General features: G+C 43.5%; 1 protein-coding gene across 1 annotated transcript; it reads right to left on the minus strand.

Moving 5' to 3' along the window:
* Positions 1-200: 200 nt before the first annotated feature.
* Positions 201-17,188, minus strand: plpp2a (phospholipid phosphatase 2a). Its single transcript, XM_037072318.1, has 6 exons — positions 16,340-17,188; positions 3,070-3,221; positions 2,714-2,976; positions 2,549-2,606; positions 2,014-2,190; positions 201-1,929 (listed from the first exon to the last, which is right to left on the minus strand). Exons 1-6 carry the CDS (start codon positions 16,398-16,400, stop codon positions 1,780-1,782), a joined length of 861 nt encoding a protein of 286 aa, XP_036928213.1. The 5' UTR covers positions 16,401-17,188; the 3' UTR covers positions 201-1,779.
* Positions 17,189-17,192: the final 4 nt, after the last annotated feature.

Genomic DNA, 17,192 nt, shown 5'->3' on the forward strand with positions numbered 1-17,192 from the left:
GGAAAACACTCGAGCTATTGATTTGCTTTTTATTTCAAGCGTCCTCATCAGTCAGAATATAATCCCCAGAACATGCTGTGTACAATTTTAAAGGAATTTATTTGGTGGAAAGTTTAACTTTAGTTTAAATAACTACCCACAGCGAGGTGTAACGGATTCAGGATTTGTTTAGTTACAAAAAACTGAAATTATCTGATATGTTAACAGCTGCATTCTTTTCTTAATCAGCCAGACATTTTATGCAATTCTGTACTTTTACTACATTTTGGCTGACTGATGGTGATGTCATACTAGTGTCGGTCTTGCAAGTGGATTATTCACAGTAATCGCACTTTCTCTGGAAGATTTTTCATTGACGTGAGCACCACAAATTAAAGCCAATTCACCTCCATTGTCTTAAAGTGGCAAAACTTAATAGCCACCGTGGGGAGGATCACACCTTTTGACTTGAGAAAAGATATTCACAGCGCTCTGAAGTCTTTTAAACCGCCTCTTACGTTGTGTCACAGCCCCATTCCTTTGGCACTGAGGAATCCCTTCAGGTCCAGACACGAACCCTGCGTCAGTGTGTTCAACAGGAACATGACACAGAAATGCTCCAATGAAAACAAAGAACACCGAAAAACATTCCCTTGCTTCACAACAAACCCCCCCCCAATACATTTTTCTTCCTCGCTGTTAAAAGTAAACACTCAAAGACGACATGCTGGCTAATATTTATGGGAAAAAAAACACACACAAAAAAAAACACAACCCGACAGGCTGATAGACGTGATTACATGATGTGCAGCTTCAACAATAGGTTACACTTGTTTATAAAGAGGGAGGAAGAAGGTCCATGAAGGTGTGTTTAGTTCAACTTGAAGAGACATCGTGGCTCCACGAGCAAGAAACTGAAATAAAATAAGATTTATGGGTTGGATGTGTCCCAAAATGTCTCTGTTTGTAGTTTCCATCCACACGAGGGGAATAAAAACCATCCGGATTGTTTGCCAGCTCAAAAAGTCGCACTGCAGCATCACAGCAGAAGTAGTGGTGATACATTCTTTAAAAAGCTACACAATTTATTAGATACAGTAGCTTTAAAAACGTAATAAAAATGTTACTATGCACTATACATGATCATAAATGTAGTTAAAGCAGTCCATAATAATTACATGCATATCTTCTAAAGACGGTAAAATACAGAGACAAAAATCTAGCTCCAGTGTGGGTAAAAACAAAAAACATCTTATCTGATGGCAAAAAGCAACAAAGTTAACGTCATTCAGCCTCAAGTTTTGTCACGCCACCTGAGAACAGAATGAAATCTTTGGTGGGTGGTTTGTTTTTTTTTTTTAAATTTACAGATACATACTCTCTAGCAGCCTGCAGCGGCACTTTTTAGTTTGACTCACACGGCGTGTTGAATGAGACTAAAACCTTTTTTGGAATAAAAAAAAAAAAAACGAAAATATATCATTGAACACTTACAAAACAGAAAAACACTACAAATCACATATGTTCATTTAAAAAAAACACACACACACCCCGACTAAAGAGACACACAGACGGATCTTCTGTTCCAACAGTTTTTGGGGAAGTCTTTATAGCTTTAAAAAAAAAAAAAAAAAAGTTGGGAAGTTGTCTCTGAGTGGAGCAGGCGGAGTCTGGATCTCCAGGTAGTGGTCACTGCGTTAGTTTAATTCTGTACAAGTCACAGGTCCTTTGGTAACGGAGCTGCTGGTAGAGAGTTGTAGCTGCAGGTTAGTAAGAGTAGCTGCTGCTGCTGCGAGGAGCTCATACGGGTCCGGGGTAGCTGTAGTGGTTCCTCTGCTGCGAGTCGGGGGGCTGCGGACTCGGTTTGCGTTCCAGGTGTTCCACCTCCGCCGTGTCCGGCCGCGTGCAGGGAGGGGGGCGCTGCTTGAAGAAGTCGGACACGTACCGGACCTTAAAAGAACAGACGGGGGGTTGAGATGAGGGGAGAGAGCAGAGTGAAAATGGCGACACATTGAAACCAACGGTGGTACTCACAGTGATAACGGCGATGAGAGCTCCCTGCAGCAGCCCCACCATCACGTCGGTCGGGTGATGCTTGTAGTCCGACACGCGGGTGTATCCGACATACACCGCGAACGCCACCAGGAAGAACTGGATGGTCGGCCGCACCAGTCGGGTCCACTTCCCCTGCATCCGGGCCTGGACGTAGAGCTGGACACACAGATATAAAATATTTGCTTTTTATAAACTCTCCTTTGGTGGGAGAAGATTTAGAAGTACAATCTCAAATATGATCGACTGTCTTAACGGTCTTCTTCTCCTTGGAATAGAAAATTCAGTTTTAGCATGACCCCGCTGTATAGGAAACTATCTCAACACAAAACAGGGGATTAGACGGTCGAACCTGTCATCTTCCGGCCATTGTACAGTGTGTGGCGTTACAACAATGGTGTTTTCAGACGTCAGCTGAGCGTCTGTGTCTGTGTCAACCACCCCCCCTCCTGTTATGAGTCACTTTTGAGCGTCTTTGGTAAACAGACATCTCACGCGACCACAAACAAAGACTCACCGACAGAAAGAGCATGGAGTACATCCCGAAGGACGAGTGGCCGGAGTAGAACGACAACCTGAGGGGCAGAAAAACAGACAGAAAATTAACTTCTAAAATACCAGCTTCACTTGATAATAAAGATTTTTTTAAAAAAGACGTGGAGAGGGTTGGAGGGATGAGTACCTGGATTCAGTCACGTTGCGAGGGTTGCCGGTGCAGTTGATGTGCAGCACGTACCCGGTGCAGCTGACCGGAGCGCACACGGCTAAGAAGTTCGGACGGGGGCGACCTATGGTGAACTTGGCCAGGTCGGTCAGCGATTGGCTGACGGCTCCCCCGAACAGGAAGGTTCCCACCACCTTGTAAAGGGCTGACAGGTACTGGTTGAACTGGGAGTTGGAGTGCAGACGCTTGGTGTGCACGAGGTAAGCCTCCCCCGTGGTGATCTGTGGAGTGGACGGAGGACACGTTAGAATAAAACGGGTTCATGTTTTGATTACCGTGTATTAAACGACAGTGCTCAGAGGAATAAGACTCACGATGACGATGGAGCAGGTGATGGTGACGGCGGCCATGCTTCCGTGGGAGATGGTGTCTCTCCTGTAGGGGTAGTTGATGCTCTCATCGTCGCAGTAGATGCCTCTCTGGTACGGACTGAACATGAGCGTCAGGATGGCTGAGGGCAGGGCCGCTGGAGGGACGACAGACCACAGGCTGTGTTAGGAGTGAGCGGTTAAAAATGGCTTCCTGGTAGTTGAAATGGTGTTTACAATAACTACGATGGAATTACATAATTGAATGTTTGAGGTATTATTAAAAAGGGGCCATTCTGCAAGATGTATAATTAGAGTTTTGGTACCTTTTTTTTACATTTTGATGCCAAGTTTGTACTTCGTAAAAACTTTGAATGCAGGACTTTTACTCCGGACTGAGTATTTCTACATGGTGGTACTGTTAGTTTTACTACAGCAAAAGATCTTCCACAATAGCTGAAAGCACAACCAAAAAGTAAGTAAATATGCATATCGATGTAATTGTAATAACTGTAAATAAGAAGTGTGTTTAATTTGAGTGTTTCAGAGTAGAAGACGATGCAACTGAGACATCGCAGCAGTAATATTGTCATCTTTTGGAGCCACACAGTATTTTTAAAATCTGCAGGTCCATCCTGAGAGCAGCTTCAACCCCTCAGCTGTATGTTCACCAGTGAACCGCAGCACAATGAAGTGCAGACCAGGAAACAGCTGAGAACACACTGATGAACTCATGTTTGGGGCTTTTGGGCAGAAGGCCCGACCGACTCTGTCAAGTAAATGAATCTGTCATCGGTGGAGCTCGGCAGCAGCAGCTTCACCTCTGCGAGGTCACAGTTGCCCTCCGCGGCGAGGGCGGCTACGCGGGAGAGGACGGCCGTGACCTTTGGCAGCGTTTACGCAGAGAAGGGCCTGGGAGCTGAGGACAGGACGCACACTCACGTACACACAAACCACTGAGAGATAAAACAGGTCCAAAAAAGGCTCGCATTTATAGAAACTAGAAAACTCGGTTTAAGAGTTTCTCTGCAGACGCAAACAAAAGACTCGGAGGTCAGAGCACATAAACCTGTCTCTTAAATCTGAGCAGGGACAATAGTCCCAATCTACAGGCCTGATGTCATGAACCTGCTGCACTACTACTATTAAAAGTTGTCTTCCTGTTTTCAAGAGCTCCTTGTCAAACTGCTGAGGGCAAATGAGAGCGAGGATCGGAATGGACGGTGTTTGTTTTTGGCGAGCCGGTGCCATTCGTTAGCCGCTGTAGGAGAGGCTCTCGTGTGACAGATCGCTTCCTTCCTCCAGAGTGTGTGACAGTCGCTGACAGGCAGAACTAAGTGAAACCAAACACGGAAAAAGGAAAAACACGTCCTGACATCATTTAAACTATGTGGATGTCAACAGCAGACATAATTAAGTCTGAGGTCACGTCGCCGTCAGGTGTGAACTCTTAGAGCCGGTGTTTGTTCTTCTCTGCTTCCTACTACATACAGGAATATTAATGAGAGGGCAGAACGTATGAATGGACCTTGTTTTACATGTCACCTTGCAGCTGCATTCACCAAACAGTTAGTGCTTTCTTGCATGAGCAGAAATACTTAAATCACCTAAATTCTTGATGTTAACCTTAAGTTCCCTTCGAGGTTTCATAAATTCCAAATCTAAAAAGAAGTGAAAAAACAGTGCGTCAACGTTTCGATGCACGGTGGCCACAGTTTTTGTGCCTGTCGAGCTGTTACGATCGAAGACAATGTGGCGTCGTAATGGGGAACCAAAACAGTGAAGTTGCTGGGAGCTGAAAAGTCACCGTGAAGCCGCGAAAAGCAGAGGGAAGCTGCAGATTCAGGTTGTTGTTTTCAGGAGGTTCATTTTTATAGAAATTGTTGACGAGACCTGTGTCTCCTCCACCAAGTCCTATCTTGTACTCATAGATGCCAGAACCCTGCCCTATCTTGCAGTGTGTTAAAGAAACTGAGAAAAAGTTCTGGATCTGTCCCTTAATGGGGTCTATTCTGGTCTGAAACCCATCGTCAACCCAAGGTTAGTGGAATCCTGCTGACAAACCAGCCAACGAGGGTGAAAACTTCAACAGAGGTTCAACAATCTGGGATGAGATTCGACATGAGGGCGCTTCAGAAGGCCCCTGTGGACAAAAGCGGATCTCGATCTGGCACATCTGAGACTATTTTTCTTTTCCTGATCAAAGCTGTTTGCGGGATGTGTAGCATTGTGGTAAAGTAAGCTAAAGTTATCAACATTTCGGTAGCAGGGCCTACATGAGATGTAACATGACAGGCTGGTTGTTGTGCTGATCCCTGACAATACAGAAGCATCCGCTGACTACAGAACCTTCCATTATCAAGAATAATTTCATTTTCTGACTTTATTAGCTTATAAAAAAGTCATATAAAAGGCATCAGCATTAAGCGGAGACTGTCTGATAACAAGATAAAAGTTGTTCCGTTGATCTGTGCAGTCTCTTTCACGGCCGTGTCGTGACGTGCAGCCTTTTTCGAACACGTTTGCTCTGTTTTGATTTAGATTTTAATCGAGCCATCAGTGTGCCCCACCCTCCAAACACTGACTAACACGCAGCCATTTCCCTGAACAAGTGCCACTAACGATCTCTGACGATGAGCGGTTTCCTCATTAAACAGAATTTATTTACGTGCAGAGGAAGCCCCCTCGGCCCCACTTTGCTCTTCACATCCCCGGCTTCATTATTCCAGTAGGTCAAGAGTGGGCGCTCGGCTCGTCTTTGAAGCAAGAGCCAACCATTGTTTACTCTGCAGGGTGCAAGGATAACATTTAGATAAGAGACCTGCCTGTTTGACACAAGTCTCTGGTGGCTGCACACTGCCAGGCCGGAGTTGGGCAATGGTCTGTCCACACACGCACACACACACACACAAAATCGTTAAGCTCATTCAACAACAGAATCAGTGAGGAAGTCAATTCCCCTACGGATCAAACATCCAGCAGCCCGTGGGAGCCGAGCCCACAGAGAGAGCTCCCTATTATCTGAGTGCCTCTGACCTCCGTCTCTATCTGCTCTATTATTCCAGAGGGCCGGGTATGTTTTTATAGGCCGGTGCTGGTGTGGTGGCCCTCCTCTCTGTGACACTGGGTCGAGCCGAGCGGAGATGGGTTCATTCTTCAAATCTACTAAAAAAGAAAAAAAACAAAACTCTTCTTCCACCATGTCAGAGTTTGTTTATAGGAAAGAATTTGACTCTTTTGAGGAGAGATGAGTTGTTCCATGTATGTGTATCAGCAGTTTTAATATTTCTTTCACAGCACCAGAACTTCCTGGAGAAAGACGGTTAACTGTTGAGTCTCATTCCAAGGTGGTCAAATACTTTCCTTTTGGTTTGGCGTGCCGACCTGATCAACCGCCTTTCTCCAGGAAGTTGCATACTCTCGCTGCAGTTTCTTTGTTGTATCAGTGTATCTGCACATGCTTCAGACGTCACATGTTTTGTGATTAGAATACATAACACAGCTCACCATTCTGAGATGCATTAACAGGACATAAGTGAAAACATGCATCTTCTTAGATGCAGAGATTGATGCCACTCTTGTGTTCGTGTGTGGACTACAGAGCTGGAGGCAGAGCGGGGTCAGCTAGCAACACCTCCATCGACATCTTATTTACACAAACAGAAATCAAAAAACATCAGTCTGAGGCGTTTAATAATCGCCCCAGGTGTTCAAGAGATGGGATCACACCAGCCGTGACACCCGCCAACATACACGGGTGTGAAACCATCCTGCTGATAAAGATCAGTTCACAGACAGACTGACAAGGTGAAAACAGTGCCAGCTGCGCTTGAGTGGACAGGAATAATCTGAACTTTTTGAAAGAAATGAGGGCCATGGCCGTAAAGTTTGGGCCAGCGACCCCTTTCCTAATTCCAACCTCCCAATTTCCGGCACCCTTGCTCGGACCATAACTCATCTGTCAACTCAGCCTCGGCTCGAGCTCTGCACTAAAACACACAGCGGTCAAAATCACATTCAACCTTTCTACCTCTCAGAAACTACATTAATAAGGGGATCTCCAAACAGAGTGCAGTGCTGATGTACTTCACCTTGACTAAATTGCTTGGTTGAAGTCCTCCATCTCCAAAATGGCAAATTATCAAGAACTCACGAACTTCAAGAAGACACGACAAGAATCTTGGTGACAACGTGCTTTTAACTTTCTTTCCTCCCTTTCCTTTCTTCTTACCCTCTTAACAGTTTTTTTTCCTGCCGTAACTCCCCACATCTTTCCTTTTATTCCTTAACTGATATGAAAATGTGCAAAACTGAAGGTTTGTACCTAAACTGTAGTCCTCTGTATGTACCGTCTGTACTTTTACTGTTACTTTTAATTTAATGCAGCAAAAACAGAAAACAATACATTCTTAGGCAGACTGTAACAGCTTGTATCATCCTACTCTGACATTTTTCTTGTAGCTTTTTTTTTGTAGAGTTTTTTTTTTTTCCCCTCTTTTGATAAACCTTTGCAGCTGCGAACAATGTAGAAACTGGTTCCAAACTCTTTCAGAAGTGGCACGCACACACACACACAAAGCCTCGACTGAGTTTCTGTCCACGGTAACAAAAAAGTCCAGGGGAGAGATAAAAAAGGAAGAAGGGAAAGTATTGTTTTACGCTTTCACAATCTCTTCTGGAAAGAGTGGACGGCCCGATTCCACTTTGAGAAAATAAACATGATGGAATCTGGGATCAGACACAAGTACAACTTCCCCCTGACCTCTGACCCAGCGGGAAGTGGGAAGTGTTCCTGTTATTCAGTCCTGAAGATGAGCAGCGGAGGCCCGCGAATGGCCGAGACATTGATAGGAAACAGAAACAGGTAACAGTGTTAGGAGGTGAACGTTTGTCTGAGGTCCGAATGTAAAATCTCAACAGACAACTGTGAGACCTGTGCGTCTGCTCGGTGGCCTTGCAGTTTGTTTGCTCGCGGGGATTCACGCTGAGGCGCTCAGAAAACCAATATTTGACTTGGAGAGATCCTTGTTTGATTTATTTTGGCAGTAACTTAAGCGCTCACCAGGACCGCACTGTATTTCTCACTCTCGGCCTCGTTTTCATGGCTCATTGTTCATCTTTTTTTGGGGGGTTAACCTAGTTAATCCGTGAAAAACTGTTGTTGGAAAGAAGGCTCATTATTTCCTGAGGATGGGGACTTTTTCCTGGGAAAGTCCTGCAAGACAATGGGTGATATTTTTTGCTTCAGAGTTTTTTTCGTATGAAGAGGTTGAGTGGTTACGTTGCTTATCTTTTGACCCCCATTCAGATGATGACAGGGCCCTTGAGGTAAACAAAGATCATACAAGCACTTTCATACCGACTGATCCTGGAGAAGTTCTGCCCTCACACAGCAGGGCTTCATTTAACAATCCGGCCGATCCAAAAATCACCTCAAACCAATAGAGGAAAATGGTATCACATATTGGACGACTGAATTACAAATTTGCACAAACAATGTGATGTCGACACAAAGGATCTTCTGTCTCTCACTCTCTGAAAATAATCAGACACACGGGCCCAGCGATTATCCTTCACCCTCTGCCGAGTGCTACACTTCTGAATGCTCTCCATTATCATTAACATGCATTTTTAAACGTCTGAGCATGACTGATCGTCCTCTCTGAAAACGCTCCAGCTAGCATCATGTTCGGGGCTCTGTAATTAAAGACAATCAATCCTGCAGACCGTTTTGAAGATCGTATCTCACTGAAGCATCGACTGACAAACCGACCCTGACCTTCAAACTGAAAACGGTTTTAGCGCTTCCTCTCTCACATGAAACCACCACAGAACTGAAAAGACCTTCTAGAAACCACACAGTGGTAAGAGCAACATGTTTTACAAGAAGCTAGCGCACACACACTCACACACACACTTTCTCTTCAGCGTCCATCGTTCATTTTCACACAGGAATGTCAAGGAGCAGAAGTCAACACTTGACTTTGACACATATCTGGCAGGACAGATACTGTACGTGCATTTGAGTGTGTGCGTGCCGCATCTCAACGATGTCAGCGAATTGTTAAAACGGCACATTAATAATATTCTGCAGAGACAAACGACCACAGCTGTTATTAGTCGGCTCTGAACCACAGCAGCTCTGCAACAAAACCCTGCAGACGCTTCTGAGATGCTTCAGTTCAAACTTTAAAAGCAGTGAGTGGAGCCGGTTTCATAGCTACATGACCAACGAACACTATCGATTCCTCATGACTGATTCTCACATTAACAAACAAATGAATCGCTGTCATTACTGATCACTGCCAGGTCGTTCTGTACATCTCGTGTTGAAATGATGAGCGTTAACCGATAGCTGATTCATTGTTTTAGTCATTACTTTAGCAGAAATAGCTCATCTTCCTGGTCCCAGCCGCTGAAATGTAAACATGTACTATTTTCATTTAAGTGAATTGAATCAAATTGAATTACATTTTGGCATGGGACCAAAAAAAAGAAGACATTTTAAAACATCACATTGGGACCTTTTCCATTCAACAGTGGGTTCAAATAAACATTCATGAAAATAAAAGCTAAGACTTTGAAATAACTGTCATCCTTCATTTTCATTTACAACTTTTTCCCTCCTTTAACTTGCACTGCTTCACATGAGCAGCCATCCATTAACGCTCACCTCACTTTGCCCTGCATCAACAGCCTGTTTCAGCCAGAAATACATCAACTTTTCACCTTTCCAAGAGCTGGATGTTAATCCCGCAATCCCTTTTTTTTTTTTTTCCTCAGTACTATGAAAATGTATTTTTTGTCACAGCATGGTCATGTTAACACCTTAAATAAGACCTGCTTTGCTTTTTTTTTTTTTCCCCCCTTTCCGTATGTGTTTTACATATGTTCTTGTGCATGTTAAAAATCTTAGTTAAAAAGTTCAAGACTTGCACCAACTTCTTTCTTCTTTCCTACAGAAAATGCTGCTCCTGAAACGCCTCGTCAGTAGCCCCACCTTTAATTCTGTGACTGTGTGACATCGAACTACATCACCATGTCACACATTTGCATAATTTATGTTTGGCATGTAAGAATTGATTTAGCACAACGGCTGTGTTTTTGTTAGCAGAGCTGGCTCAGGCGTGTGTGAGCTGACCAATCAGAGCAGGGTATTCAGTGGGGGAGGGGACTTTAACGAGACAGGAGCCAAAAAAAAACAAGATTTCTTTTAAAAAATCCATCAGCTAAAATGGTAAAAATGATCATTATTTTGTGAATAGAACACAACCTCTTGTTGCTGAAAGACCTGCAGCGTTACAGTGGGGATGTTAGCCACCTGTAAGTTATATACATGTATGTTGAAGTAAAGTCATTCGAGCTCACAAAATAGTTACTTGACCGTCTGACTGACGTGTGAATTTCCAGAATGACTGGTATGTTCTTTAAAGTCTCGGAGGTTGACGACCCCGCGCCTCCCATATTCACGACTTCAGCCGCCAGGGGTTTGGCTTCTGACACCAAAACCTATATATCACATATTACACGGATCCTGCCAGAGATTGCTGTGGGACAGATAGTGAGGGCTACAAATGACAGTGGAATCATATCTTGGCCTACATAAAAAAGGGAGTTCCCAGGGTCATAAAAAGGTGATCGAACCGTGACGTTGACAGCGACCTCTGTGTGGCTGAACAGTTGCGGCACCAGCTGGGCTCGGTCTTGTCGACAGGCGGCCGGAAAGCCTTCAGCTCTTCAGTGTCTCATAATGTACAAACACTGAGACAAACGGCTTTTATAACAGCCTCCGAGCTGAATGAAGCGAGTTCAGGGAGTTCCTCCACTCTGTGTGATGTAAACACTGAGAGCAGGAGGTTCATCCAAACAGAATCCTGATGTTAAGAGAATATTTTGACATTTTGGGAAAAATACATATCCGCCTTCTCGCCAATATCTCTATCTCTTCTCTGTCTGCTGGATATAAACAGTCGGGAGAAACTCGGCTTAGTGCAAAGACTAGAAAAAAAGGGTGGGGGAAAGTTAGCCGGGCATTGTCTAAAAAGCTTTCACAATCTTATTACCAGCACATCTAAACCTCACTAATCCACACCTTATACCTCTTGTTTGATCTGGAACAAATCCAAAAGTATAAAAGAAACACTTTGCAGTCCATCAAACAACCCCCCTGAAAAAAAACCCATGTATTGGTTTTAGAATTAAACGGAATATAATTTGTTAAGACTTTGAGCTGTGCAATAGAGACATTGTGCCAGTGCCTGTGTTGACCTACATTGGTAGCTTGGGAGTGTCCTCCAGTGCTTTATATATAGAATTGTATGCATTGTTTCATCACATTCTACCAGACAAATAGCAATTTTTAGTTTATCGAAACTAGTTTTTGCTAATTATGCTTATTTAAGAGGAGAGTGCAAATGTGTTTTGATACTTCTCTCTACAATTTCCCCACAGGATACGCTGGTACTTTTGCTTACTGGGGTCATGAAATGATTGAGACTGTGTCGTAGAGATCGACCTCCTCTGGTGTCACTTTGCTGCATCTTGTCACCACGTTTCCCAGCACACGTAACATAATATCATCATCATCGCAAGAGCACAACGTGATGACTTGAAAGACAAAAGCCTTTCCTTTGTTTTTCTTTTAGGATCAACTTAAACATGGCAATGCGAAGAACAATTGCAACTTCAAGGCAGAGCGAGTGAGCGCCATTTTCATCTGGTTTCACTTTTTAAGGGATGTTAGGCACATTCTGCTACCTTTCCCCCTTTTTTTCTTTCCAGAGTTCATGCAAAGACAAGCTAAACTGAATATTTATTTAGGTATTGATCTTCTCATGCGACATTAAGAAAGAAAGTGAAAGACGGGGACAGAAATAGTGAAACAAAAAGACAAACAGAGCAGCCTGTTATCTGAAAAGTGTTAAGTTTTTCACTGGAGCTGTGAATTGTAACCGTAGCCTGAATTCCTACATGACTGACGACATGGTGGCATCTGTCTACATCTGTGTGTGTGTGTGTGTGTGTGTGTGTGTGCGCGCTCTCACTTGCAAGTCGTGTATCTACTGCGTGCAGCGGCAACAAATAATGACAGGATGGAGGTTTGACTCGCGGAGGGGAAGAGGGGGAAATAAAACACTGAGCAGATTCACAGATCAGTTACAATCTGGACACTCAGCACATTCCTGCCAGATTACACACACACACACACACACACACACACACACACACACACACACACACACACACACACTTTTCTAAATGAGGTGGGGATCAAACCTGATGATAGTTTACCCTCCACAGACACAAGGATTATTGTTCTCGGGATGGAAAAGCAAACAAAAAGCTTCGAGGGAGGAGAAAAATGAAGATTCACTCTGGAGATAAACGAAGGAAATTTTTTAAAAAATCAGACACGGAGATGAAGTGTTAGTTTGTACAGAGAGGTAAAGTTACTGTCAGCGTAAACCTGGTCATGAAAAGAACATCTTGCAAATGAAACCAGAGCTGGGAAATAAAACAACATTATATCAATAATGTGATAAAAGACACGTTTCATCAACATGTTTTTTTAAACTTTCATCATTAATTAATCGATTACCTGAAACTTACGCCAAGGATGTTATTAAAAAATCCTACGGAATGGATCTCCACAAAACTCAGACAGAAGTCAGACCTGTTGACTTTTGGTGCTGATCCAGATAAAGTCACAAACATCGGAAATTGTTGTTCTCAGCTTGGGAATACTTTTTACATTTTGGATGAAGATTTGATGGTTTTAGCTTCTCAAATGTAAGAAACTGCATTTTGAAATGTTCCCTGAGCCCATGATGATGTGATCTGATGTTTTGTTTCGTCCAACCAGCAGTCTGGAAATGAGAAACTATTCAATGTACTGCAAAGGTAAAAGCTACAAATCTTCAAATTTGTGGAGCTCAAACCTGGAAAATTGACATGAACAGTTAAAGGGATATTCCGGTGTAAATTTAATTCGTGGTCTAACACACCGTGGCACCGAGTGAGACCTCCCCTCATGAGATCAAGTTTTCTGACCGCTAGCTTACGTAGTTTTAGCAACCTCAGAAAAGACTGCATGATAACAATACACTGCAGTCTACGCCTCCAACCAAGAAACCTCCATCTGAAGGTCACAAATGATGCTCAGAACGGCACCAAACTTCAGCAACAGTACAAAAAGGGTCCCAGCACATAGTTCAAGGAGTCAAACATCAGCTAGTTTAGCTGGATGTCTACTGAGAAGACAACACACTCACCACTCTCCTGCAGCAGTATGCTTGTTGAGGGGAAGCCCTGACGAGTTGATTACCGAGTGCAGTAGATTTCTGCAGCTCAAAAATGAAAATGTATGATTATTACTCCATGGAAATGAAATCAAAGGTCATATGTATCTTTCCTACCAGTTTATAACAGTTAATTGAGAGCTGACAGGGAAAAGAACAGAATTGAGCATTTCTAACTGCATTCGTTAATCGACTCGTCAGGGCTTCCCCACAACGAGCACACTGCTGCAGGAGAGTGGTGAGTTGTGTTCTCATTTCAATAGAAATCCAACAAAGCTAGCAGATGTTGGATGCCTCGAACTATGTGCAAACAAATGTATCATTGTTTCTAAAAAAAAAACACAAATACTGAACCCCATGTTATACTATTCTATCCTTCACAGATGCATTTATTTCAAAATATCTATTTTTTAATGTTTTAGTGCATTTGCACCTGGAGATTTAATCTAGAAAAAGTTTCTCCACAAAATGTACGGGAAATGCGATCACACACCGTGACAGCAGAGATTATTTCGTCCTCCAGGTGAGGTCATATCTCCAAACTAATGGTTTCACTTTTTTTTTTTTTCCTCTCCCCAGAAGCTGCTGACTCACCTTCACCTCTGACTGACAAAGATCACACAGACCACATTCAGACTTTATCATCCCACAGTCATGTTGCAGCGGGGGGAGTATTAAACACACAAACCTCAAGCTTAGTCAGCCAATGAAATGCTTGACTTTGAAATCTTTCTTGATGCGTCATTAATCATCAAACCTGCGATTTCACAACTGTATTCGCAACACTGAATAGTGAAATTTTAAAGTTCTCTCTGCGTGATTGTGCTCATCCACAGCAGGAAGGACTTTCTCAAGAAGTCGCTGGTCAATCAAATCAGCTCATCGAGCGTGTCCAAGAAATCCTTATCATCATGTCATAACTTAATACCAGTCTCATCCATAGAGAGTCATATTTTAAAGGAAATTCAAACCAAAAAAGGGAAAATTTCCGGTATGAATGAAGGTTACGATACAAACAAATGTATTGAATCATTTTATTTTACTATAACTGAATCAACAGCTTCTCGGAGGAGATCAAGGCCTCCAGAGCGCCGTCTGAAGCTGGAAATAAACATTAAATGGCTCCATACATCTCGTCCAGAGTGATCCCCGCCACCGGGAAGCTCCAAGATCCTAAACTGATTCAAAAATACTTTATTTACACCCTTTTTAAAGTTGAAATCTGGCCAATCTCTAAGATAAAAAGGTGTTAGTGTCTTAAAGCGGGTGCACGAGCTCAACCACTGAGTGTAAATAACGTCAGCGCCTCTAGAGACTTGGATTACTCCCGAAGAGCTGAACGGAGACATTTTATTTGTATGATTTGTTGTATGTTTGTTACATTTCAAAATAAGTTCCCAGCTACTTCAGCTGTTCAGGAGTTTTGCCGTGAAGTCCCAGGAACATACTGTGGACTACGAAACTTCACCGGACTTTCCACCGTCATGAGGGTGAGAAAAATAACGGCCAACTTTCATTTTTGGGGTGAACTCATCCTTTAAATTTGTAAAGTTAAAGCCATTTGATAAAATGTTGGGAGGTAAAAAGTTTATTTTCTTCTCAAGAGTTGTGGAGGAACTAGCCTGGGAAGACAAGAATAAAACATTTAGAAGTACAAGAACCTCATTATTGATCTGAAGCTTCAGACGAAGATGGAGGATTCAGGTGTGCACGGACACACAGAAGCATATATTTAGAGTGTCCAGGTGGTGAAACGGCAGAACGATCATTATCATTCCTGCCTGTCAGTCACCACACCGAAAACACAAAAGTCGCCCCCCCTACAAAACACCCCCATAAAAGAAACCCCGGTTGAGGAACGAAGCCCCCAACGACTCCTCGCTTCTTTCACCATCTCGACCGCAGCCTCCTCCGTCAGCTTCATGGTGACAGACGTGTGAGCAGATGTGACACCGACAGCTGGAAGATGTCAGCGCTCTCAGTGGCTTTGTGCCATGAGCGAGTCACAACAAGCTGCAAGGTTTGTTCCCTATACAGTGAACACACACACACACACACACACACACACACACACACACACACACCAGAGGGGACCACTCTCAAAAACACACAAAGACAAACACACACCTGATCTCCAGTTTCCAAAACAGGATTTCAACTGCCACAAAGAGGAAGATTAATTGACAATGGTCTCTGCTCTTCCTCTTCACCCCGAAGTTTAAAAAGAAAAAAGAAAAGAATAAAAGGAGGGCCACAGGGCGCAGGAAGACCAATTAATCCCTGGAAATTATTCATCAGCGAAACAAAACAGACAGTTTAAACTCTGCTCGTTACTTCCACAGAAATCCAAAACTGTTCACCTCAGCAGGTCACAAACCAGATAGTGAGATAAGACAGGATGTGTCTTATCTCTAATGATTCCAGAGGTGGGGGAGAAAAATCATTTCTTTGACAGTCAGAGAGGCAGCAGCAATCTTCCTCCTGTTGGGAAAGACTCTGTTCGGCCTGTTCGAACAAGACAGAGAGCGATGATTACACTGCTGAGTGTCAAACCACCGCCTGTGAGGGAGTTTAATACAGGTGTTCACCACAGAACATTGTGCAAGTTGAAAGCAGGTCCAGGATTTTATTTAATGGGGTTTTTTTGTTTTGTTTTTTTGTTGTTTTTTTGTTTGTTTTTTTAAAACAGGCATCAGGAAGTTCTCCTCACCCCATGAAGCAACACGCGGATTATCAGTAATGGATCTACAAATCAGGTGTGTTGGGCAATCCCACGCGTCACTGTGCACTCCGTCTCAATAAAAGCTGTTTTTTTTTTTTTAATTCGCCAGTTTCTTTTGGAGTCTCAACGCGCGTTACTGTCTGAAACTTATCATATCTTCAGCCATGTTGTCGGGAAGAGAGGGGAGAGGGAGAAGAAGAAGAAGGTGAAGAAGCAGAAGAAGAAGAAGAAGAAGAAGAGGAGGGTAAACACTCACCGACAAAGACGCACAGAATATCCACCACGATCAGGATCAGCTTCTTCCCTTGCTCTGTCATGTTTCCTCCGTTCCCGCTTCACTTTCATAAAGGAACGTTTAAAAAAAAAATGCGCACAGGAGCAGATGTGTTTTCTAAGAAGCGCCTGGAGTGACTGTGGAAAAAACTACAATCGGGACAAGTCAACCTGCTCGCTCTTCCGGCTCCACGCCTCTGTGTACCTGCTCGACAGTCTGTCTGCCTGCCTGTCTGTCTGTGTGCACACTGCGCTATTTCAGGTGAGCAGCAGAGGACGAGCTGAGCGCAGCGCAGCGGCGTCCTGCCTCCTTTTTTTTTTCTTTACGCACGGGGGGCGCGTCTTTCCGCACAAACAGCGGGCTCACAACGGATTCCCGAAATCCTCCACCTGCTGACCGGAAGAGAAGTCCCCACTTTCTCTTTACTTTCTCTTTACTTTCTTCTTTACTTTCTCTTTACTATCTCTTTCTCCGGATCAGAGCAGTTCGTTCACCCACGTGGTTAAATTCATGGATGGCACAGCCCCTGAAGGCCTCTATGATTAATAATGTTTCAACAGTAGAAAATGTCGAACATGTTGGGAAAAGTTCCATTTTAAGATTAAAGGATGAGTTCACCCCACAAAAATATGAACATGTAGTGAAGTTTTGATGTGAACAAAACACATTCTGCAGCATTCTCCTCAACAGCAGGAGTAAGTGTGGATGGGGACTTGTTTTAAAATGTTACAGGTGGGGAAGCACAAAATGGCTCCATTCAGCTCGTCTGGTTCGATCCAAGTATTTGGAAGCCCTGAGATCCCAAACTGACATGAAAAGATGTAACACACACTCT

This window comes from Acanthopagrus latus, chromosome 16 (assembly GCF_904848185.1).
Source record: "Acanthopagrus latus isolate v.2019 chromosome 16, fAcaLat1.1, whole genome shotgun sequence".
Classification (NCBI taxonomy): Eukaryota; Metazoa; Chordata; class Actinopteri; order Spariformes; family Sparidae; genus Acanthopagrus; species Acanthopagrus latus.

Coding starts and splice junctions, on each gene's coding strand:
- plpp2a (XM_037072318.1), bottom strand. CDS start 16,400: ATGACAGAGCAAGGGAAGAAGCTGATCCTGATCGTGGTGGATATTCTG. Junction 2,607..2,713: donor CGCAACGTGACTGAATCCAG/GTACTCATCCCT, acceptor TCTGCCCCTCAG/GTTGTCGTTCTACTCCGGCC. Junction 2,191..2,548: donor ACTCCATGCTCTTTCTGTCG/GTGAGTCTTTGT, acceptor CTGTGTGTCCAG/CTCTACGTCCAGGCCCGGAT.